At 38.4% G+C, this 26264-nt stretch overlaps 1 protein-coding gene across 2 annotated transcripts in view; it reads right to left on the bottom strand.

The window, feature by feature from the left end:
- The window catches only part of LOC118803045, a 64397-nt gene that overhangs the window by 14488 nt on the left and 23645 nt on the right, over positions 1 to 26264 (bottom strand). For both annotated transcript variants that reach the window (XM_036563540.1, XM_036563541.1), the window contains exons 8-18: positions 23150 to 23281; positions 22893 to 23036; positions 10890 to 11028; positions 10660 to 10813; positions 10425 to 10561; positions 7305 to 7416; positions 4538 to 4601; positions 2760 to 2966; positions 1277 to 1422; positions 766 to 884; positions 543 to 667 (exon numbers count right to left, since the gene is read on the bottom strand). In XM_036563540.1, the coding sequence (XP_036419433.1) occupies positions 543 to 667; positions 766 to 884; positions 1277 to 1422; positions 2760 to 2966; positions 4538 to 4601; positions 7305 to 7416; positions 10425 to 10561; positions 10660 to 10813; positions 10890 to 11028; positions 22893 to 23036; positions 23150 to 23281 (1479 nt within the window). The remainder of the gene's footprint in view (positions 1 to 542; positions 668 to 765; positions 885 to 1276; positions 1423 to 2759; positions 2967 to 4537; positions 4602 to 7304; positions 7417 to 10424; positions 10562 to 10659; positions 10814 to 10889; positions 11029 to 22892; positions 23037 to 23149; positions 23282 to 26264) is intronic.

Genomic DNA, 26264 nt, shown 5'->3' with positions numbered 1-26264 from the left:
ATTGACTTTCTGTCCTCTCTGTGTCTCTTTATAAAATCCAGATATTCCAGTTTACCAGCAGCTAAACTGAGGACAGAATGAAAAAATATTTTAGGTACACTGAAAGTAAATAATAAAAAATAATAAAAGAAAAAATAAAATACAATGCTGATGTGTGTATAATATTAACATTAATATAGCATTGATATGTGTATAAATTTGGGAGAGGGGAGTGGAGTTTGGGTGTTTTTCGAACTGGATTACTTGTTGATGCTTTGCCACAGCTTGATGTAACCATGTTCTGTTGCGTGTGAGCACAAGTTTTGAAGAATCAGAGAATTTATTACGCTCTGGAATCAGCTGACAATTCATAATGACATTTCATAACCTGCCTAACCAGTTCTAACAAGTCAATTAAGGCCTAAGGAGTTATGTTCTGACACTCTACAACTGGAAAGGTGTCTAAACTTTGGCACATGCCAGAATTATTATTTATTTATTTATTTATTTACTTTTTTTTCATACATTTATCTGAACTGCATTAGTTTAACTGTATTTCATACCTGGTTAGTAATGGAAGATACATCAAACTTTTGTTTTTCCTTTCTCAGTTCCATGGACAAAACTGTTTCCATCTCAAAAAGTTTCATAGCTGCTTTACTTGTCTCAGGCTTGAAACAACATCCTCCTTAAAACATAAAGACAATTTTGCAGCAGGCTTCATATGCCATAAAAAAACAACTTTTATCGACTGTAAAATCTGAATTAGAAGACATGAAAACAAACCTGTGACATTGCTGATTCCATGCAACACTGTGTTGTCCACCTTACCAACAATCACAGCATCAACAACGATGTTTGAGGTCATCAGTTTTTTGGCAACATCAACTGGCGTGCAGCTTGACCTGTAATTTGTTGGTCTCACTTTAGTTTTACTGATTCTTACTTTTGTTAAGCAAAGGATAATTTAACATGTATACATTTAATTTACATTAATTCAGGTGTAGCTCTTTTATAAATAACATCACAGGTTTAGACAATCAATTGTATCAGACTATAACTCTGCTAATTGTTATATAAAAGACAACAAACATTTGATCCCCAAAAATAACAGGTTAAGATATTTGACCAAACTTGATAATATGTAGCTATCATGATCCCAATATCAGACAATGCTAGTCAATCCTACTGATTGGTCTAAACCTTGGTCTAAGGTTGAGATGTTAAACTTAATGTAAATGAATGCTTGAAGCAGCATTTGGGATTTGATTTGAATTGGTTACTAAAAACAACTTACCCAATATCATTGCCATCAGTCAAACACAGAATGCGGCATCTGCAGTCTGGAAATCTTGCTTTGACCTTAGCAAGTTCTTCACTTCCATGATTCAAGGCATCATACAGTAAAGTCCTGCCAGATGCCTGAAGACCATGAACATATTCCTAAAAAGGCAGATAATCATAACATTTTTCAGGAATTGAAACCTAACCAAGATCAAAGAAAAATCAAAATACATCACTTAACATCCATGGCATCCACAAGAGTTAGACCATACCCTTCTGTTCTTCTGAAACCAAAATACAAAATAAGGCAGGAGTGGAAAGTAATTTTTAATTGTTACTGTAGCTGAGTACATTTTTCCCTGTAATGGTACTTTTGAAGTAGAATTAATTATGGTTGCGCATTGCTTTAGTTTAACTATATTGTTATCTGCTTTATATTCTTCTTCTTCTTCTCTTTTATTCTTCTTCTCTCGCTGCGTAACTCATCCTTCAGTTTCGAGATAACAACACCGTGCCAATTCCAGATTGTCCGGTCTCATTGTGTGATGCATGCTTGTATACAGCTTTTTGATGGGATGCACGGATTCCGTGTAGCAATGGAATTCTGTGGAATTTGTTTGCATAGAGAATGAATGGGGCGAAAAATTGCGTGACAATCTACTGTACTTCTGCTTGACCGTAAGACACCATTTCGCATACACTATCTCAGAGCAGGCCCCCAAGCACGAATTCACTGTTGTTCTGACCCGCACTCATCCATTTGTCATTTTATTTCATCCCTCCCATAAAGTCCCATTCATTTTCTTTCGTAACAAAGCCCCAATCTGTCTTTTTCTCGACAGCCACCAAAGTACATGTCCTCATTCAGGGCAGTTCCCTAAACTCTAATCCACAACCATACTGACCCACACTCCTCTATTTGTTGTTTTTCATCCCTCGTTCATCCCTTAGAGGCCAATTCATTTTCGGCCCCAATAAAGCCCTCATCTTTCTTCTTCACAATAGCCACCAAACTACATGTACTCACTCATGGCAGGTCCCCAAGCTCTAATCCACAGACATACTGAACCGCACTGTTCTATGTGTCGTTTTTTTCATCCCTTGTTCCTCCCATAGACTCCCTTTTAGGCTCCATTTGGACCTGTCCATTTCTGCATTGTTGGTGCAAGACCCCACCCTGGTCCTCCCACTCTAGACATTCAGCATATTGCCTTTCCCATTTTGTATTAGTTCACTCCAGCTCCAGCTCCACCCACTTACAACCAATCACACCTAGATCTAAGCCTGGTCATTGTGTTGTTTCCCTTTGTTTTTTTCTTGTATTGCTGTTATGCATTTGCCTTCAATATTGCTGTCTGCCTGTGTACTGACCCCTACTATAAACCCCAATCATTATATTTAAGAAGGGATTTTCTGTATTCTTTCCACTCCTGGTCAAAAGACAACTTTTTTGGAATAGTGTTTGTATATTATATTACATTACAGCCCTAAATTACCTTAAAGGTTTCCATATTTTCTGTGAAGATATGAAGAGTTTTTACTTTAGAGTCAAATTTGACCAGACAGATCACGTGGTCAAAATTATAACTCATGCATCGGTTTGAGAAGCTGTCAAACATTTGTTTAATAGCATCAATTCGTTTCATCTGGCACTGTGCGTCGAAACATTCCTCACTCATCGAGGAACTTGAATCAAAGAGCACCTACAAGAAAGCACAATGAGATCAGCTGTAAGAAAAGTTTGTCAACATGACATCAAAGACTTTATTGACATTGCTTGGCCAGCTTGAAACACAGTATGGCACATTCTAGGTCCACCCGTTGTTTCAAAATGTCTAGGTGTAGAATGCACATATGTTGGACTTCACCTGTCCAGACTAAATGGTGCATTTTCTTGCCCCTGACTGTCTGCATCAAATACCCCCACCCCCCACCCCTTCACACACCCTTGTGGTGCTAGCCCACCACTCACAATGCGGAGATGAACTGTCATGTCTTCCAGCTTAAACCAAACAGATACCACTTCTGGCTGGGCCACTGTGACTGTCGACTCCTTGTCCACCAGAACAATGTATGGGACTCCTTCAATGTCAATGGTAATGTGTCAGAAGTTTTATATGGACATTCTCCCCACCACAGTCACTGTTTGTTCGCAGCCTATGCAGTTCTTTTCGGCTAGGTCACCATTCTTTCCTGCTGACTTCACCCCCAATAGACAAGCCCTAGCCAGATGTCCTGGCCACGTTGTGCTTCTACAGACATTAGTGAAAGAATGGGTCACTCTCAGGAGCTCAGTGAACTCCAGCGTGGTACCGTGATAGGATGCCACCTGTGCAACAAGTCCAGTCGTGAAATTTCCTCACTACTAAATATTCCACAGTCAACTGTCAGTGGTATTATAACAAAGTGGAAGCGACTGGGAACGACAGCAACTCAGCCATGAAGTGGTCGGCCACGTAAAATGACAGAGCGGGGTCAGCGGATGCTGAGGGGCATAGTGCGCAGAGGTCACCAACTTTCTGCAGTGTCATTCGCCACAGACCTCCAAACTTCATGTGGCCTTCAGATCAGCTCAAGAACAGCGTAGAGAGCTTCATGGAATGGGTTTCCATGGCTGAGCAGCTGCATCCATGCCTTACATCACCAAGCGCAATGGCCTTCTCGTCCAACATCAGTGTCTGACCTCACAAATGCGCTTCTGGAAGAATGGTCAAAAATTCCCATAAACACTCCTAAACCTTGTGGAAAGCTTTCCCAGAAGAGTTGAAGCTGTTATAGCTGCAAAGGGTGGGCCGACATCATATTAAACCCTATGGATATATATATATATATAAAATGTGTGTGTGTGTATATATGTATGTATGTATCTATGTATGTATATATTATTGTCTATGTAGTAATAAGTAAGAAACTGTAAGGTTTATCAAGGTTAATTACTTGCTTGTTCATTCTCTTTTTGTTACCTCTTTTCTTGAGTGCCTTGGTCTTCTTTGCTGCTGTAACACTGAGAATTTCCCTGCTGTGGGACTAATAAAGGATTATCTTATCTTATCTGCCCATGCCGGCAATGGTAACATGGTAAATGCAGAACTAACTGCGTGTGCCAACATCTTTGTTTACTTCTGCACCCAGATTTTCCGCTGATTTTGAAGTTGCGAGAATGGCATGCAATAGCAACTATTCTTGCAGTAAAGACACAAAAAAACACAGAGTAGTCATTGTTGAAAAATGCATACTGTAAAGATTAATCATTCCAGAGGTTTAGGTAACATACCACTATTGCTTCTTTTGGTGTTTTGGTCACTCTGAAAGTGAGGTCAGCTGTTATATCTCTCAGCCTAGGAAATACAAAGAGAGCAATCAGAATTATGAATGATAATTATTATTTTGTGAAATGGGTTACATATATTCATTTAAAGTCAATGAATTAAGAGTGCTGCTACAGACAACCATGGTGATTAGGCATCAGCTTCTGCCATCAAAAGCAGAGGCTAGACTGTTCCAACTTAACTATTTACTTATCATTTGTATCTATCAATTACTGCTTGCTTGACTTTCACTATGTGCTTTTTAATTCATATTCAAACTTCCCATGGAATGTTAAGACAAATTTCCTTTCACAGAAACAAAAATAAAACAGTAATATCAATCCCCCACTGTTGTCACAATCTCAGATTATGATGGTAGGTGCTGTATGGAATTGCCAGTCTGCTGTCCAGACAGTGAAATTCTTCTCAGCCTTTACACTCTGTTCACAAACCAACTTACTGGCTCCGACTTAGATTGCTCTTAAGAACTTGACCAGTTGCTCTCTCCACTGCCTTTTGTTTCAACAACAGACCAGCAGGTTTGCTTCTATCTTTCTTACTACTTTTGTGTCCAAGAAAAAATAAACGTTCCTCGTCCTCACGCTTTAAGGACAAGGTGTTTAAAAATCATGTTTAAGTTGATTTTTAAACATCTGATATGACTTTCAAGAGACCATGAGTGTTAACCATGTTTTACACCACAGCCCTCCAGCCATCAGACAACTTATTATTTTGATTTCGTCCAATCTGTTAAAATTCTAATGCAAATCTAGTGCTAACTATTTGCTTAAATCATCACAGACAGTTTTTCTTCTCTGAGAAGATGGGGAAATTTGCTGGGACACCACAAGCTAACAAGGCCTAAACACAGCTCAACTTGTCAAATAGTTCTATACTGCCCACTGAACTGCTTACTGGATGCTTTATTTTTATTTATTTATTTATTTTTTTTTTTTGCTTTTTGCAAAACACTTGAGACTGTTAAGGATAAAAATTCCTAGAGATCAGCAATTCTGGAAATACTTGAGCCCCCATCTCTGGCAATAACAGCTGTAATAAAGCTATGTTAGACATGAAATGATTATTTGTATGTGGTTATACAGTATAACTATGGTAACAGATTATTTTGTGGTGTGTTCTGTCATTGCTGTGTGAACAAAATGAAAGTAAGATTACATGTGCTTACAAAATGGAACAGTGTGCTTCCTTTTTGTGTATGTATTCATATCTTTTTAGAATGTATTATCAACTAATTCTAAATATTGTATTTGATTTTGTCTACATTCATCCTGCTCAACTGTACAGTGATAAGATGGAAAAATTGGTAACTCTTAAGAGATAATTGATAATTATGCTAATAAGCAGTTAAAGCAGTTAAATACTCATTGTTTGTATATGAATTAAATGCTTATTAAACATTAGTTAATTACTAAGTACTGATTAAGTTGTTACCTGAGTTTAGTTCATAGCTCATTTATTCATTCATTGTTCACCAACTGCTGCTTATTACACTGATGATGAACTAAAGTGGGTCTACACATATAAAGAAGTAGCATGAGAACTAATACTTATGTGGTAGTCCCATTCATTTTCTGTTAATTCATCTATTTTGTGTCCCACCCAATAAAGTGAGCATTTTGACCACCAATTATAATACAAACTCATGATTAAGTCTGGACTATTTATTGATATCTTAGTTTCTCTCTACTTGTTTTTTGTGTCCTTGCAATGAAAAAGAAAAATACACAAACATTATCCATTAACATTTATTCTAAATGATTCTACACAATAAACTGAAACAGTGCTTTCTGATTAAACTAAAATAAGTCATTCATACTTGGGCTTCTCATCCAATGATGGGTTCTTTTGGGACCCAGGATTGGCACTCCATGTTAACGCTTCAAAAATAAATCTCTTTTGCATCTTAAATTTTTAGACGTTATGATAGTAGTGTGTCAGATGTTGTCAATATGTGCAGATTTCATTCCTATACTTTTAAAGGCACCTATCTACATACATCTTTGAATAAGCAGCCTGTGTTTTGGGCCTTCACAGTGAAGTGTTTATAGGCTGCTCCTAGTCATGAGTTTGTAGAACTGTCTCAGGAAGAACATTCTCTGCTGAGCTCTCTTGATCATAAATTAAAGAAAGTAGGTGGAGAGTAGAATGTTCTGCAGTTGATGAAAAGTGACTCTAAGCATTGCATGATTTTTTTTTGAAGTACTGTGGCATCTTTATACCAGCGACTGTTGATACAGAAGCAGATTTCTTTCCCCTGGGTTTGCCAGTGAAGTCTGTGCCTCTATCTGTCGGGTAGGTTCAGTGCGCTGTCTGGGGTCTAAAGCCCATGTCAAAAGTTAGGTCTCCATAAAGCAGAGGGTAGATGACATTTAAAAAATCTTGTTGGTTTTGTTTAGCAGAAGTAGTTTTTCCATTTTCTAATGTAGAGATTACAAACTGAAGAGGAATAAAAATGGTAAAGGTCTACAACATCTGTGCTGTCTCAGCTGTATGAGTGTTCCCACCCATCTGCTTTTCCTTTACTTCTTTGTCACCCTGCTACAAATTCCCAAAAGGTTTTAGGTTAATTCCACTCAGACTCTATATAATTAACTTCTATATAATATAGAAGAAAAAGTTACCATCTGCAATTATTAGAAATTTTCACTTTAGGCAAGTCAATATAACTAAAGCAGATTATAATAATGAGAATAGAGGTCAGGGAATACTTACTTATTAGCCAACTCATCAACATTGACAACGACCTCTTTCCCAGCAAGACAATCAAACACCTTAATGTTTTGAGGGGTAGCTTTGTCTTTACCGATGTACATGCCGAGATTGTCTGTAAGAGTGAAAAGCAATATATATTTGTTAATATAAAATAAAAAGAAATAATTTTAAGCAGATTAATGACTAACCAATATAGGAGGAAATGATTAACAAATATGTTTCATAAAAATTAATCACTTCATCACTTGCCTTTTACTGGAGATCATATTTCAGTTCTCAATTTGAGGATTCTAGGTAGTTTATATTTTTTTTAGGTAATTGTTTTACATATATGGGACAATTTTTGTGTAAAAAAAAAAACAGTTTTTCAGTTAAACCTAAAAAATTACTTTATTAACAAGTAATTAGTGGTAACCTAAACAAATAGTGGTAACAAGTCAAGTAATTATGTTGTAACCTAAATAATTACTTTAAATTAATATTTTTTAAATTAAAGTAGTTTATTGAGTAAAACTAATTCTATTGCCTGTTACCAAAATGACTTAGGTAAACACATTTTACAGTGTAGTAGGGCACTATTACATAATATCTTACAATGTAATGTATTTATAATGAATTGAACACTGCTATGTAAAACCATACACTGCAAACAGTCTAAAGAAAAAAAATATCCCTGAATTTATTAAATTAGATTAAATACCATATTTCAGGTACCGTTTATGTGGTATAAGCAAATACTGACTTCTTGTATTAATGACTTTCTAAGTTCTTATATTGTCTAATGTATTTTGACCAAGGAGACAATCAAGAGTCATTATATTCTTACAATGTGTAATGTTATCTTATAAGTGTTTACTACAATTAAGATGGGCCAAAAAAGAGTTCTAATTGATGCTGGAAAGACCAAAATTACAAAATTGGAAATAAATTGGAAAAAAAGATTGATTTTTCCTGTACATATCATTCAGTATTAATGGTGGCTTCACAGATGTACAAGTCAACCATATCATGTGCACTTTTGCACCCCTATATCATCATGGATGCTGGCTTCTGAACTGTGTGCTAATAATAAATCAAGGAAATCTTTGTATGTTTTCAAGCAGCAAAATTCATGAAACAGCCCCCAGATATATGTTAGAAAATGAGCCACAATATATGCTGTGATGCTGCTATCAATATTCTGCTCCTCTTAGATTTAACTGCTACATTTGACATTGTTAATCATTACATACTCATCTCTCACCTTTCAGCTATTGGCATTACTGACTCTGCCTTCACCTGGTTCAGATCCTATCTCACTAATAAACTCCACTTTGTTGCCCTTGGTAAGCATAACTCTGCTATCAGTGCTGTTACACAAGGTGTCCCCCAGGGTTCAGTCCTCACCCCTATCTATATTTTACCCCTTGGTCAGATCATCTCCTGTCATGGTCTTCGTTTCCATTGTTATGCTGATGATATACAGATCTACATCTACACCAACACCATTAGCCTGCCTCACCCCACCCTAATATCTTGCATTCGAGACCTCAAACAATGCATGCAGAGTAACTCTATAAAACTAAACACTGATAAAACTGAAATTCTGCTCATTGGCCCTGAGTCTGTTATTGCAACTTCACACTTAATTTGGATGGGGTGACCATTAGACCTTCAGCTATAGTCTGTAACCTAGGTGTACATTTTTATCCTGACCTTTCGTTTGAACCTTATATTAAGACTTTAGCCGAAACAGCTTTTTTCCATCTCCGCAAAATTGCTCGCCTTCGCCCCCTGCTCTCCTGTGAAAGACACAATCTCTGGTCCATGCCTTCATATCACCCTGCTTAGAATACTGCAGCTCCCTTCTCATTGGTGTTCCTTACAAAACTATCTGCCATCTTCAGTATTTACAAAAATCAGCTGCTAGAATTCTCTCTCACCTTAAAAATCAGCTCATATCAATCCCATTCTATGGCAGTTACACTGGTTACCTGTCTGACTTCATAACCAGTTTAAACTCCTGCTAACTTACAAAACTCTAAATGGTCTAGCCCCAGCTTGTTTAGCTGAGTTCCTGCACCCTTAAGTGCTGTCAAAAGGAAAAGTGATGTAAAACAGTGGTAAACATACTCCTGTCCCGGCATTTTTGGAACATGCTGCATGCATGATATTTGGAATGAGTGTATATTTGCAAAAAAAAAAAAAAATATTAAGTTCATAACAGAAAACATCAAATACTGTGTTATTGCACCATATTCAAAATAAAGAAGGTCAAAACCAAATTTACTAATCACCACTTTCATTTTGTATCGCATTTTGCATACTTTATATAACATTCCATTGGGGTTTTATTTAAAAGTATTTTAAAAGTGTTATGTATAGGTCAAGGAGTATACATTTTTGTTTAGTATGTTTTTGTTTTAGTTGGCTTTACACAATATGACACATTTTATAGGCAAAGCAGCATGATTTGTTTTACTGCAGAAAAGATATTTAAAAGATTGATGTGGCATTGGTGTACTGTTAAGTTTTTGATGAACTTTTAATGTGGTTTCAGTATTAAATACAAACGTGATTTAAGGATCAACATCAACTTGGAACGCTGATTCAATGCATTACTGTTGATTTAATATTGGTCCATTACTGGCAGGGGTGTGCAAACTTAACATCAAAAGGCCAACATGGCTGCAGGTTTCATTCCAAACAAGCAGGAACACACCCGATTGCACTTGTTCTATCAGCTGGTCTCAGACTACAAACAACTGATCATGTGTGCTTCTTGTTTCTTGGAATGAAAACCTGCAGCCACAATGGCCCTTTCTGATAAGACTGGACACCCTGAATTATTGATTGCTATCTGAGTAAGCAACCATGAAATATTCCCTAACAAAGGTCCAGAATCAAAATGTGTCTGTCACAACAAAGGTGTGTTATATTTTATTTTACTCATTATCCTTTTTGATTTCTCTGAAACTAATACAATCCTTCTTTAGCATTTTTTACAGCTGTTTGATTTCATACTTAATTGTGATCAAATTTATTACATCCATTTAGCTATGCATAAAATATACATATATTATCCACTATACTTATTTATTTGACAAAAATAAAAATGAGGTTCAGTAAAGGACCCCTTACCTTCACTGAGGTACACCAGCAGTGGCCCCTCAACACCCAGACCTCGTAGTTGTAATGGTGGAGTTACACTTATGTGGGGGTACACTGCAAGTTCTTCATTCATCTGGGCATATGTTTTCTGTGGATATATTCTAAAACTAAAGAACATATGTATTAATTCTACCATTTCTGCATATGTTCATAAGGTCATTTAATATTTAGAACATTTTTAATAAAAATTAATAAACATTCATACGTGGAACTAGGTTGGGTAGCATCATATGAAACCCAAAGTGGAAAAGTATTAGTTGATGGTGGCAGACTCAGCAAAATCTTCTCAATATCAGTTGCTCTTTGAAGTGATGCCTCTCTAAGGTTCTCCTCAGTGCAGTTGGGGATTTTCTCACCATCTGAAGGAATTATAATGATAGTTTAACCATAAAAAAACCATATACAGGACATGCTTAAAAAAGTGCAGACTCTTACCTTTTATCTTCTCCAGAACATACTCCCTGTCAAAAACCTCAGGCACTCCTGGTACTCGTACTGGCTCAGAGAAACGTCGGCCTGTTGACTGAGCCTTCAGAGATATTGGAGCATAGATTTCATGCTCTGAGCTCTCATGCTAAAGAGAGAAACATTGCAGAGATTCAGAAAGGCTAACTATCACACAGGTTTGCACACTGCCCATAATACAGTTGCATGCAAAAGTTTAGCCAGCCCTGGACAGATTATATATGCTGATGATTTCTGAAGTGAAAGGATCCTTGGTGGATCCATTCCAGTTTGCATATCGCCCTAATTGGTGTACAGGGGCTGCCATTCACTTCTCACTGACCTGCCTGGACAGAAAAGACAATAATGTAAGAATGCTATTTATAGACTTTGGTTCAGCATTCAGCACAATCATACCACAGCAAATTATCTGAAAGCTGAGCTTGCTGGGCCTGAACACCTTCCTCTACAACGGGATCCTGGACTTCCTGACTAGGAGACTTCAGTCTTTCAGGTTTGGCAATATTACCTCCAGCCTTCCCTAGGGCTGTTCACGCTGCTGTATCAAGGCCGTGCTACAAAGCATTGATAAAATCACATCCTTAAGTTTGCTGCTGATTATATTCCTACCACTGTAACAATGATGAGTCAGCATACAGGGAATAGGCAGAGTGGCTTGGAGACTGGCGCAGAAACAACAATCTACCTCTTAATATTGAGATAAGATAAAGAAGATGAATGTTGACTTCAGGAGGACTCACAAGAGAGCAAACCTCCTCCCTTCAATCCTCATTACATTCTACAGGATAGTAGAGGTTGTCCTGTCTCACTGTCTGGTAAGAGAACTGCATCTCGGACTGTAGGACCCTATAGTGCATTGTGAGGACAGGTGAGAAGATCATCTGGGCGTCTTTAAACACCATCGACACGTCCTACCACAAGAGCTGTCAGACCACCAGCATTGTGGATGACCCCTCTCATGGACTATCCTGCTCTTCACCTTCCTGTAACCTGGCAGAATGTGCTGAAGTGTCTGTTCCACCACCACCAGACTGTGCAACATCATCTTTCCCAAGGCATCCAGATTCCTGAACGGGCATATGTAGACTGAACACACATCCCTTAATCACCACTCACCTTTAAATTCTTTAAATCCTAACCTATGAAAGGTTAGGATGGCCTTCAGGATTCTTAGTTCAGGGGTGAACCAAGGACATGAGCGGGTGGCAGGTAGAAGTCTATTCTTTAAAGAGGTTAGATCATTAAGCAGTCCAGTGTCATTATAAAGGGAATATATATAAATGTGTGTGTGTGTGTGTATATATATATAAGTCGTGCCTGTTTTCTACAACAGGCAATCTATATCTATATATATATATATATATATAGGTGTTGCCAAAGAAATGCATTTAGGAATCAGTTGCTCCAAAATGTATTTGGACATTTGTGCTGCTTAAAAATATATAGTTAAGACTGGTTTAACCTGTTTCTTCACAGTGTTAAACATGTTTACATGCAACACGTCTTTACACTTCGGAATTCATCAATGAACACAAGATCAGGTACGACACTGTAAGAAAAAGAGCCATATTCTATGAGATATAACTCTGTCTTTAACAGAACCCTTATTGCAGCTTTCTGCTCAGCACAAACTATTCAGTCATAGACATTGTTTAACCTGAACACAAACTATTCAGTCATAGACGTTGTTTAACCTGAACACAAACTATTCAGTCATAGACGTTGTTTCACCTGAACACAAACTATTCAGTCATAGACGTTGTTTCACCTGAACACAAACTATTCAGTCATAGACGTTGTTTCACCTGAACACAAATTATTCAGTCATAGACGTTATTCACCTGAACACGAACTATTCAGTCAAAGACGTTATTTATCTGAACACGAACTATTCAGTCATAGAACTTATTTATCTGAACACGAACTATTCAGTCAGACGTTATTCACCTGAACACGAACTATTCAGTCAAAGACGTTATTTATCTGAACACGAACTATTCAGTCATGGATGTTATTTATCTGAACACGAACCATTCAGTCATAGAACTTGTTTCACCTGAACACAAACTATTCAGTCATAGACGTTATTTACCTGAACACGAACTATTCAGTCAGACGTTATTCACCTGAACACGAACTATTCAGTCAGACGTTATTCACCTGAACACGAACTATTCAGTCAGATGTTATTCACCTGAACACAAACTATTCAGTCATCGACGTTATTTATCTGAACACGAACCATTCAGTCATAGAACTTGTTTCACCTGAACACAAACTATTCAGTCATAGACGTTGTTTACCTGAACAAGAACTATTCAGTCATAGACGTTGTTTACCTGAACAAGAACTATTCAGTCATAGACGTTGTTTCACAAGAACACAAACTATTCAGTCATAGACGTTGTTTACCTGAACAAGAACTATTCAGTCATAGACGTTGTTTATCTGAACACGAACTATTCAGTCATAGACGTTATTTATCTGAACACGAACTATTCAGTCATAGACGTTATTTATCTGAACACGAACTATTCAGTCATAGCCGTTTTCACCTGAACAAAAAATATTCAGTCATAGACCTTGTTTATCTCAACAAACCATTCAGTCATAGACGTTGTTTCACCTGAACACGAACTATTCAGTCATGGAAGTTATTTAGCTGAACACAAACTACTCAGTCAGATGTTATTCACCTGAACACAAACTATTCAGTCATGGACGTTATTTATCTGAACACAAACTATTCAGTCATAGAACTTGTTTCACCTGAACTAAAACTATTCAGTCATAGCCGTCGTTTCACCTGAACACGAACTATTCAGTCATAGAACTTGTTTACTTGAACACGAACTATTCAGTCATAGACATTGTTTCACCTGAACACGAACTATTCAGTCATAGACGTTTTCACCTGAACAAAAAATATTCAGTCATAGACATTGTTTACGTGAACACGAACTATTCGGTCATAGACGTTGTTTACCTGAACGCGAACTATTCGGTCATAGACGTTGTTTAACCTGAACACGAACTATTCAGTCATCGACGTTGTTTACATGAAAACAAACCATTCAGTCATAGACGTTGTTTCACCTGAACACAAACTATTCAGTCAAAGACGTTATTTATCTGAACACGAACTATTCAGTCATCGACGTTGTTTCACAAGAACACAATCTATTCAGTCATAGAACTTGTTTCACCTGAACACGAACTATTCAGTCATAGCCGTTGTTTACTTGAACAGAAACTATTCAGTCATAGACGTTGTTTCACCTGAACAAGAACTATTCAGTCATAGCCGTTATTTATCTGAACACGAACTATTCAGTCATAGAACTTGTTTCACCTGAACACGAACTATTCAGTCATAGACGTTATTTATCTGAACACGAACTATTCAGTCATAGAACTTGTTTCACCTGAACACGAACTATTCAGTCATAGATGTTGTTTATCTGAACACGAACTATTCAGTCATAGACGTTGTTTACCAGAACATGAACTATTCGGTCATAGACGTTGTTTACCTGAACACGAACTATTCGGTCATAGACGTTCTTTACCTGAACACAAACTATTCAGTCATAGACGTTGTTTCACCTGAACAAGAACTATTCAGTCATAGACATTATTTATCCGAACACAAACTATTCAGTCATAGACATTGTTTACGTGAACACGAACTATTCGGTCATAGACGTTGTTTAAACTGAACACGAACTATTCGGTCATGGACATTGTTTACGTGAACGCGAACTATTCAGTAATAGACGTTGTTTAACCTGAAGACGAACTATTCGGTCATAGCCGTCGTTTCACCTGAACATGAACTATTCAGTCATAGACGTTGTTTAACCTAAACACGAACTATTCGGTCATAGACGTTGTTTACCTGAACACGAACTATTCAGTAATAGACGTTGTTTAACCTGAAGACGAACTATTCTGTCATAGACGTTGTTTACCTGAACACGAACTATTCGGTCATAGCCGTCGTTTCACCTGAACATGAACTATTCGGTCATAGACGTTGTTTACCGGAACACGAACTATTCAGTCATAGACGTTGTTTACCTGAACACGAACTATTCAGTCATAGACGTTGTTTACCTGAACACAAACTATTCAGTCATAGCCGTTGTTTACCTGAACACAAACTATTCAGTCATAGCCGTTGTTTACCTGAACACAAACTATTCAGTCATAGACGTTGTTTACCTGAACACAAACTATTCCGTCAGACGTTATTCACCTGAACACGAACTATTCAGTCAAAGACGTTATTTATCTGAACAGGAACTATTCAGTCAAAGAACTTGTTTCACCTGAACACAAACTATTCAGTCATCGACGTTATTTATCTGATCACGAACTATTCAGTCATAGAACTTGTTTCACAAGAACACAAACTATTCAGTCATAGCCGTCATTTCACCTGAACACAAACTATTCAGTCAGACGTTATTCACCTGAACACAAACTATTCAGTCATAGACGTTGTTCATCTGAACATGAACTATTCAGTCATAGACATTGTTTATCTGAACACAAACTATTCAGTCATAGCCGTCGTTTCACCTGAACACAAACTATTCAGTCATAGAACTTGTTTCACCTGAACACAAACTATTCAGTCATCGACGTTATTTATCTGATCACGAACTATTCAGTCATAGAACTTGTTTCACAAGAACACAAACTATTCAGTCATAGCCGTCATTTCACCTGAACACAAACTATTCAGTCAGACGTTATTCACCTGAACACAAACTATTCAGTCATAGACGTTGTTCATCTGAACATGAACTATTCAGTCATAGACATTGTTTATCTGAACACAAACTATTCAGTCATAGCCGTCGTTTCACCTGAACACAAACTATTCAGTCATAGACGCTGTTTACCTGAACACGAACAATTCAGTCATAGACCTTGTTTCACCTGAACACAATCTATTCAGTCATAGACGTTGTTTACCTGAACACGAACAATTCAGTCATAGACCTTGTTTCACCTGAACACAATCTATTCAGTCATAGACCTTGTTTACCTGAACACAAACTATTCAGTCATAGATGTTGTTTCACCTGAGCACAAACTATTCAGTCATAGACGTTGTTTACCTGAACACGAACAATTCAGTCATAGACCTTGTTTCACCTGAACACAAACTATTGTCATCGACGTTGTTTCACCTGAACACAAACTATTCAGTCATAGACCTTTAGGCGTGAGGCAGAAAGTAGGCTATACATTCTCTTCTTTTGAAGTTCTTTTTCTTAATATAAGTGATCAAGGAACAAATAAAAATTCCTTTACACTAATTACAGTCTACAGGCCACCAGGGCCGTATTCTCAGTTCTTACAGGAAGTCTAATAACGCTTTCAAATAAAATAATATTTGTCAGAGATTTTAATATCCACTTTGACAATCCCCAAGATGCACTAAGCAAGGCATTTATATCTATCATAGACTCCATAGGTTTCACCCAAATCATAAAGGGGCCCACACACTACCACAACCACACTCTAGACTTAATACTGACTTTTGGTGTAAACATAGATAACTTAGCCATTCTCCCCCAGAGCACAGCAGTCTCTGACCATTACTTAATCTCTTACGAAATTCACTTTAATGGTAATGTGCGTTCATCACCATGTTATTGTGTTAAGCGGACAATAACTCCCTCCACAGCTGGTAGCTTTATTAGAAACCTTCCTCAATCATCAGCTTCTGTCAGCTGTCCATCTGATCCTACTGAGTTAGATATTATGACCAAGCTCTTAGAGGATCATTTTCGATCTACCCCTCATTAAAAAGTAAAATAGTAAGGCAGAAAAAACTCGCCCCTTGGTATAATGACCACACTCAGGCTTTAAAACAGACCGCCAGACAACTTGAGCGAAAATGGCGCCTGACTAAGCTAGAAGTGTTCCAGTCCGCCTGGAAGGAGAGCCTTATAGACTATAGATGAGCACTTGCTACAGCACGCTCAGCCTCTCTCTCCTCTCTCATAGAAAACAATAAGAATAATCCTAGATTACTATTCAGCACAATCTCTAAACTGACAGAGAACAAAACAGTTAGTGAACCCCAGATGCCATCAGCCTATAGCAGCAACGATTTTATGAATTTCTTTAGTGATAAAATTGAAAAAATTAGGCAGAAAATTCAGAAACACAGTTAAAGTCTACAAACCTGCTTTCCCTTAATGCCAGCCTCAATCTTGAAAATATTATAATTCCTGCAGAGAGGCTGGAATCGTTTACCTTACTCCAAGAAAATGAACTATTTAAAATAGTCTCTTCCGCGAAATCATCTACCTGTATGTTAGATCCGATTCCTACAGGTTTACTCAAGGAAATTCTGCCAGAAATAACCAAGCCTATTCTGTCAATAATAAACTCTTCTCTTATCCTTGGATACATCCCAAAATCTCTTAAACTAGCAGTAATTAGACCGCTGATTAAGAAAACGAACCTCGATCCATACGAACTTTCAAATTATAGACCCATCTCGAATCTCCCCTTTATATCGAAGATCTTGGAAAAAGTTGTAGCAAAACAATTAAGCTCCTATTTGCATAGGAATCAAATACATGAAAAATTCCAATCTGGTTTTAGGCCACATCATAGTACAGAAACAGCACTAGTAAAAATTGTAAATGATCTATTATTATTTTCTGACCAAGATCATGTGTCCTTGTTAGTCCTCCTCGATCTTAGTGCAGCATTTGACACAATAGACCACACTATCTTACTAGATAGACTAGAGAACCTTGTATGGGTAACAGGAACAGCTCTTTCCTGGTTCAGGTCCTACCTCACTGATCGCTATCAGTTTGTTAATATAAATGGTGAATCATCTGTTCTCACAAAAGTAAAGTATGGTGTTCCACAAGGCTCTGTTTTAGGACCTGTATTATTCACATTATATATGCTACCACTGGGCACCATTATCAGTAAACACGGCATAAACTTCCACTGCTATGCCGATGACACTCAGTTATATTTAGCAAGCGACCCAGATGATAGAATTAAACTTAGCAAGATTGAAGACTGTATACAAGACATAAAGGACTGGATGTGGAGTAACTTTCTCCTTCTAAACTCAGATAAAACAGAGGTTCTGCTTCTTGGTCCAAAAGCTGCAGGAAACAAACTGTCTGATTTTACACTTAAACTTAACAATTTCTCAGTTGCATCAAGCTCATCTGTAAAAAGCCTTGGTGTCATTATAGACCCTGATCTGTCCTTCGACGCACATATAACTAATATTACTAGAACAGCCTTCCTGCATCTCCGCAATATTGCTAAATTGAGAAATGCATTCTCTCTACAGGATGCAGAAAAGTTAGTTCATGCATTTATTACTTCAAGGCTGGATTACTGTAATGCCCTGCTGGCTGGATGTCCCAGCAAAAGCCTTAACAAGCTTCAGTTGGTCCAGAACACTGCAGCCAGAGTTCTTACAAGAACCAGAAAGTTTGACCATATCAGCCCAGTTTTATCAACTTTACACTGGTTGCCAGTTAAATTTCGCATTGATTATAAAATTCTCTTACTGACCTATAAAGCTCTAAACGGACTCGCCTCTCAGTACCTGAGTGAACTTCTCTCCCACTATGAACCATCACGCCTACTTAGATCACAAGGTGCTGCTCACTATTAGTACCCAGAATTAATAAAGTTACGTCGGGGGGGAGAGCTTCTCATACAAAGCCCCCCAGCTTTGGAATAATCTTCCTGTTAATGTTCGGGACTCAGACACAGCCTCAGTCTTTAAGTCTAAGCTAAAAACCTACTTGTATAGTCCAGACTTTGGTAATTAGTTTTCCCGGTTAGTTCTATACCTGCCAGAGTCTCTGCTAACACTGTAATTTGTGATCGGTCACCCATTACAGAACTGACTCTGTGTGTTTTCCTCTCTGTGTGTTTTCCTTTCTTTTCTTCACCGAGTTGAACAGCTGCCCATCCTGTGCGTCTGATGCTGCTGCCTTTTCTGCCTCGATCGGGTGCCACTGCTCGCCAGCCCTCTGGACCGGCTTACCAACATTGAGCCTCCTGCTGTTCAACGCCGTGCAAACCTCACCCTCACAACCTGACCCCACTGATACTACTGCTGTTGCTGCATGAACTAATCAAAATTATTCACCTGAACCAATCAATCATTTAAACTAATTCAAATTAATCAATCACCCATTGTAGAACTGACTGTTTTTTTCCTCTCTTTCCTTTGCCGAGTTGAACAGCTGCCCATCCTACTGCTGATGCTGCTGCCTCTGCTGCCTTGATCGGGTGCCACTGCTCACCGTGCAAACCTCACCCCCACAACCTGACCCCACTGATGCTGCTGCTGCATGAACTGAACTATTCAAATTAATTGTTTGCTCCACCTTTTACCCTGTTTCTGTACTATAATACTTTATACTAACAATGTTTACTATCCGGTGTCGACCAGAGGAGGATGGGTTCCCCTTCTGAGTCCTGGTTCCTCTAAAGGTTTCTTCCTGTTTCTTAGGAAGTTTTTCCTTACCATTGTCGCCACTGGCTTGCTCAGGGGGCTTGGACCCGGACTTCTTTTTGTAATGCTCATTTCCTTGTAAAGCTGCTTTGTGACAACACCTGTTGTAAAAAGCGCTATAAAAATAAACTTTACTTACTTACTTACTTATCTTGTTTACCTGAACATGAACTATTCAGTCATAGTCGTTGTTTCACCTGAACACAAACTATTCAATTGTAGACGTTATTTACATGAACATGAACTATTCAGTCATAGACATTGTTTCACCTGAACACGAACTATTCAGTCATAGACGTTGTTTACCTGAACACGAACTATTCAGTCATAGATGTTGTTTACCTGAACACGAACTATTCAGTCATAGATGTTGTTTACCTGAACACAAAGTGTAATTTTTTTTCAAATAATGTAGAAGATGAAACATAAAAGATCAGCACACGACAACAATTTATCTCCAATAGATACCCTAAATTTTCTACTGGATAAATATGAAACAAACCAGTCTAAGGCAGTCCCTGATATGCCAGCCCACTGATGCAGCCTAATAATCAAATATTATGATCAACAGTGTCAATGGCTGCACTGATATCCAATAATCTCAAAACACACACCTCTCCAGCATCAGCATTCATTAAGATATTATTTAAAATTCTGTCTCTGGCCTGTTTCTGTGCTATGTTTTTGGCTAAAACCTGATTGAAACTTCTCCAAAATGCAAGGTAAAAGAGAAAACAAACAAGCTGCAAGAAAGGACCCAGCAGCTGTCAGCATTACTCGAGGCCATCAAACCCAGTGCTAGCATACCTGTTGTGGCAGCCTCCACAGATGCTCCTCCCCCTGCTCTGCCTGCCCCAGTACAAGGATTCTCATGTGGACAATCCTGAGCGGCTGGGGATGCGGAGGGATGCAGAGGGTTCTTGTTACAGTGCTCATTGGTATTTGAGCAGCAGCCCTCCTGGTTTCCCACAGAGAGATCCAAGATGGACTACATTACCTCATTGCTAACTGAGCATTAGCCTGGGCTACAGCCCTATGGGAGCAAAATTCCCTGGACTGTACAACAGGTACAACGTTTGTGAAGGCCATGTGCCAAACATCTTGGCTGCTCAGTCTTTCCCAGGGTTCCCGCTTGGTGGCAGATTATACCATTCAGTTTCGTACCTTAGCTGTGAAAAGCGGCTGGAATGATGATTTCAGCAGGGGCTAAATGGCAGGATAAAGGATAAGCTCGCCACTCGAGAGCTGCCCACCACATTGGAAGATCTCTAATGATGTATGCATTCGACACAATACCGGCATATATCATAGAGACTTGGACTGAAGGGGCAACTCTTGTGCTTCAGACCACCGTCCACCCTGGTGCCAACCCCAAGAGCTGCCTGCGCCCTTGCAGTTAGATAGTGCCTGCCTTCCCAACCAAGAGCCCACACTGCACTCTCTGGAAGCCAGGCATCCCCGCAGTGGGGGTCACCCACTTAGGTCTTCACCCCATGTTCCACGTCTCCCGCCTCTGGCCCTTCCTTTGTGGCCCTTTCCTTTATATGCATTATTTTTGCTTCTCAGTTTTAAAACCCGTCCTCATGGGTTTTCCTCTCTGCGCTTGGGTCCACTCCCTGACTGTCCCTGACTAAAGAATAGCTTGTTAAAACAGCTAGCAAGGTCATAAACATCAGTACAGAGAAATGAGTGTTCACTAAACCCTGTAAAAACATCAGAAAATTGTGATATTGATTTATTATTAAAAAACTGTGGCTGTACACAGTGTTTGGAACCAGCCTTAGTCATAAATAGGGACATATTAAAATTAATACAATAATGATCTGATTTAAATAAATCCTCGCTAGAGACAGAGTGGGGAGACCTAAATATTCAGATATCATCAGCTAGTTGCTCGTCCACCTAAGCTTCCAACCAAGCAAAATGATCAAACCCAGTCTGATTCATCACTGTTCATATTTCATAAACAGACTTAGTCCTTTACTTTTTCAGGGCTACAGCCCTGTCCAGTTCTCCTTCTTTTTATGACCACAATACAGCTTCATATACACATTTCTCTATTCCACCCGATGTTTGTCTTAATTTATTTTCTAACGCAGACCCTGATACTAATTTCTCAGACCAATCTATTAACAATGCTACTAGAAACTGCACATATCACACAGATCAATCTTTCATAAACCTGTGTGAAAAAAAGAAGCATGTACAGCTCTTCTTTCCTGTTGCACTTAAACATGCATTGTATTGCAAAGCATTCAATAACAATGAAATAACCATAGGAGTCTGAAAGCATTCAACACAGAGACAGTATCCTGCTACACAAATTACAGTACTATGGTATTCAAAATGTGGAGTTAGGTGGTTCAGGAGTGATTTATCACATAGAAAACTGTGTCTTATAGATTGTGGAATTTCTTCAGGGTCAATATTGGGACTTCTGTTGTTTTTTAATAGATGTTAAAGATCTTTACTTGGCAGCAAAGAATATGTTATTTATTTTTGTTTGTTGATGACACCAATATTTTCCTATCTGATAAAGATGGTCATTAATAAATATTAATCACTGGCTTAAAGCTAATAATTCATCCCTCAACATCAAAGGAAGTTCATACATGCTGTTCAGCTCCAAAAATGAAAAAGTCGTTGATAGTCTTCCTCCAGTCTGTGTTTCTAGTCACATATTAACTCAGGCCCACTGTACTGTAAATTGTAAGTTTCTTGGTATACTCATTGAAACATCAGGTGTTTACATTCTTCAGAAGCGCTTTGTTAGAATGGCCACTTTAGCTAATTTAATATATATATATATATATATATATATATATATATATATATATATATATATATATATATATATATGCTCATGTAAACTCTCCTCCATTTTTCCAAAATCTTCAAATACTTAATGTGTATGAAATTAACCATTTTCAAATATGCCAGTTTGTTTTTGTCTTCTATACACAGTCTTCTTCCTGGCTGCTTTGAAAACGTTCAACTTTCATCATTACTCCACAAGATCATCTAATGATCTCCACACAGCTTTCTTTAGGATGTCACTTTAACAGTTAACACTTCTCATCAAGGGCCTTCAATCTGGAATGGTCTACCACCCCATCTAAAAGCTATACCTGTCTTACCAGCTTAAAAAGCAGGTTAAAACTCATCTATTCTCACACTAACAAACATAAATATGAAACACCTAACTGTGTGTTTTCTGTGATTTTGTCTGTTTGTTTTTTTATTTAATTCTATTTAATAATTTTAATTCTTTGAGGGAAAGTACATTGTACAAATTTACTCTGCAATTTTTTTTTGTCCTTTTTTGTTTGTATTTACTGTACCTTCTTGTGCTAATGATAAAATAAAATTAATAAAAAATAAAAAGCAGAGGAAATTATGAAAGCATCATTTTTAGAGAAACACAGATAAAAAAATATGCTTACCCCCCCCTCTGATAAAAGGTAGGCCCAGCAAACAGCTGCATGTTCAAAAACATCCTCATCTTCAATGATCTTCTCCCCATAACGTTTTGTAGGGCTCGGCAACATTTCCCTGAAGAGGAAGTACAGCCCTTCCACAGCTGCAATCTAAAAAGCAAAAATGTAAACTTATACATGTATCAGTGATGTTTTATTTTGTACATATATTGTTTTACAACAATTCTTATTTAATTGCAGTTGTTTTGTTAATTACTTTTTACCTTTTGGACGTGGGTGATAGTTGTAGCTTTACAGATGAGCTGGTACAGACTTTGAGCCAGAGCATTACATCCACTCAGTTTTCGAATATATGCAACCACTTTCTTGAACTCATCTCCACTGTGTCTTATTGCCTAGACGGTAAGAACACAAGTATGATTAAAGAAAATGGTCCAAACAAAGTCAGATCCAAACAAAATAAACATTTGTAAGCATTTGTAATTAGATAACTTAATTACATGTGTAAATATTTCAGGTCCCAATTTATGTTAACCCCTAAATGGTCAGGGCCCACCAGCAGGTCCAAAGTTTTATTACAAACTTCTATAGAATTTCTAAGAATAACTTAACTAGTTTGCACTGAAGTCCCTGTAGTTACTGAATAATAAGCCTTACACTCTCAGAAATAAAGGTGCTAAACTGTCTCTGGTCAGTTCCCCTCTTGTCACTGGGGTGGAACCCTCAAGGGGTAACTGAACCATAATCCACTGAAATGATATGTTCTAAGCTGTACTGACTCCACACACCCCGTCTCGTCTCCAGGACTTTTATTTTACTGTTCTGTTTTAAAACATTCAGTTATGAAAAGGTACAAATACAAACTTTTCACCTGGAAAAACTTATTTAAGGTTCACAATCAGACCTTAGAACCACTGTTGTACCTTTGAGGGAACATTTACACTGTTTGTACCTTAATGAGCAAAAAATGTACCTGAACAGAACCTTTATTACAATACAGTATGTAATAAGCCTGGGAATTTAATGGATTAAGTGTCTCATAACTGTGTAGGTGTACATTAACAATACAAGCAACAACAGTGCAATGTAATTACACACCGTCTGTTACAATCAGAAAAGTCTTGTTGGAAAAACAACTGTTCACCTATTACACATGTGTAACTGCACAAGAGAGAATATGTTATATTTGCTGTGCAAAGATTCACCTGTGCAATTACTTGAGTAAATGCTGAAGTGAAGTTGATAAGCTGTACTACTACGATCATCTGTAATAGTGAATACATTGGAAGTAATTACATTGCTGTAGCATGTACAGAGTATATTTAAAAAAGAAAATAAAAGAAAATATTGGTAAAATAACAGAATGCAATATTTTAATAGTTTTATCATAATGATTCTGTTATAATAAGGACACCATTGTGTTAAACATAATGCAGTGTGGTGAAAACTTAGAGTTCCCTCATGTCATTAATTGGACATCATTTGCAAAACCACTAGCCCTGATACTGCAACATTATTCACAGAAGCAAGAAGTCCTTCATACCATAGTGTGCTCATAATGTTAGCTTTATTGAAATGAGTGTCTCACTGGTGATCTGAGAATTTGATGATGGCCTCTATAAGTCATTTAAATCTGCTGCCAGAGGAGTTACAGCATGCTGCATGTTCACGCTGGTTATCATGAAATGTATCAGTGTGTAGCTTTCTGTGAGCTACTGTGTTTTCTATTACTTCAAATCAAATCAAATCAAATCAGATTTATTGTCACATCACAAGAGTACAGGGACACAGGTGAGTGAAAAACTTGAGTGCGAGTTCCACAAATTATGCAGAGAACAGTATTTACAACATAGATAAACAAAACTATAGATAGGATAGAAGAATAGATAAAACCAATTTAACTAAAATATATACATATAATCTTACACAATAACTTAAAAATAATAATATTGCACCGAGACATATAATATTGCACTGGGAATGTAGAGTGAGTGTAATCAACTATATACTATATATAGTAATGGATATTACAATGCTATGTAGATGTGCAAGTAATCACACTAGGTGTGGAGGTAGAAGATGGTACAGTAGGTGGCAGAGTATTTAGTAAAGTGCAAGGTACAGGAAGTTAAGTGGAAGCGCAGGGGGAGAGTATTGTCTTTGGATAGGTATTCAAAGTCCAGCTATGCAAGTAAAGTGCGGGAGTACAGTGGGTGCACGTACGTGTAATGGGAAGGGTTGGGCTGGGCAGAGCAGTGATTACTGGCTGTTCAATAGCCTGGTTGCATGGGGGAAGAAGCTGTCTTTGAGCCGACTGGTTCTGGCTTTTAAGCTTCTGAGCCTCCTACCACTCGGCAGCTGAGAGAACAGACAGTGACTAGGATGGGAGGGGTCCTTCATAATCCTTCTGGATTTCCTCAGGCAGCGACTGGTGTATAAATCCAATAGGTTAGGGAGCTGAACCCCGGTGATGGACTGTGCTGTCCGCACCACCCTCTGCAGAGATTTCCTCTCACGAACAGTACAGTTCCCGTACCAGGTGGTGATGCTGCCCGTCAGGATGCTTTCCACAGTGCAGGTGTAGAAGGTCTTAAGGATGCTGGGGTTCAGGCCAAACCTCCTCAGCCTTCTGAGGAAGTAGAGGCGCTGGTGGGCCTTCTTCACCACCTGTGAGGTGTGCACTGCCCATGTCAGGTCCTCGCTGATGTGAACACCGAGAAACTTAAAGCTGCTGACCCTCTCTACCGCAGTCCCATTGATGGAAATCGATGGGTGTACTCTCTCCTGCTTCCTGAAGTCCACGATCAGCTCCTTGGTCTTACTGACGTTTAGAGAGAGGTTATTCTCCTGGCACCAGTTTTCCAGGATTTTAACCTCCTCTCTGTAGGCCGATTCATCGCTGTTGGAGATCAGGCCCACAACTGTTGTGTCGTCAGCAAACTTTATGATGACGTTGGAGCTGTGTCTAGCAATGCAGTCATGGGTGTACAGGGAGTACAGGAGCGGGCTGAGCACACAGCCCTGGGGGGCTCCGATGTTGAGGGTCAAAGAGGAGGATGTGATACTTCCCATCCTTACCACCTGCCGTCGGTCCGTCAGGAAGTTCAGGATCCAGCTGCACAGTGTGCTGTTCAGACCCAGATCCCGGAGCTTGCAGTTGAGCCTCGAAGGAACGATTGTGTTGAATGCTGAACTGTAGTCTACAAACAGCATTCTCACATACGTGTCCTTCTTTTCTAGGTGGGAGAGGGCAGTGTGCAGGGTCAGGGCGATTGCATCGTCGGTGGATCTATTCCGCCTATATGCAAATTGCAGTGGGTCCAGGGTGGCAGGCAGTGAGGAACAGATGATATCTCTGACCAGCCTCTCAAAGCATTT

The sequence above is a fragment of the Colossoma macropomum genome, unplaced genomic scaffold (genome assembly GCF_904425465.1).
Source record: "Colossoma macropomum unplaced genomic scaffold, Colossoma_macropomum, whole genome shotgun sequence".
Taxonomy (NCBI): domain Eukaryota; kingdom Metazoa; phylum Chordata; class Actinopteri; order Characiformes; family Serrasalmidae; genus Colossoma; species Colossoma macropomum.
Note: the sequence above shows the minus strand (reverse complement) of the source record. Positions and strands in the feature narration are given on the sequence as shown.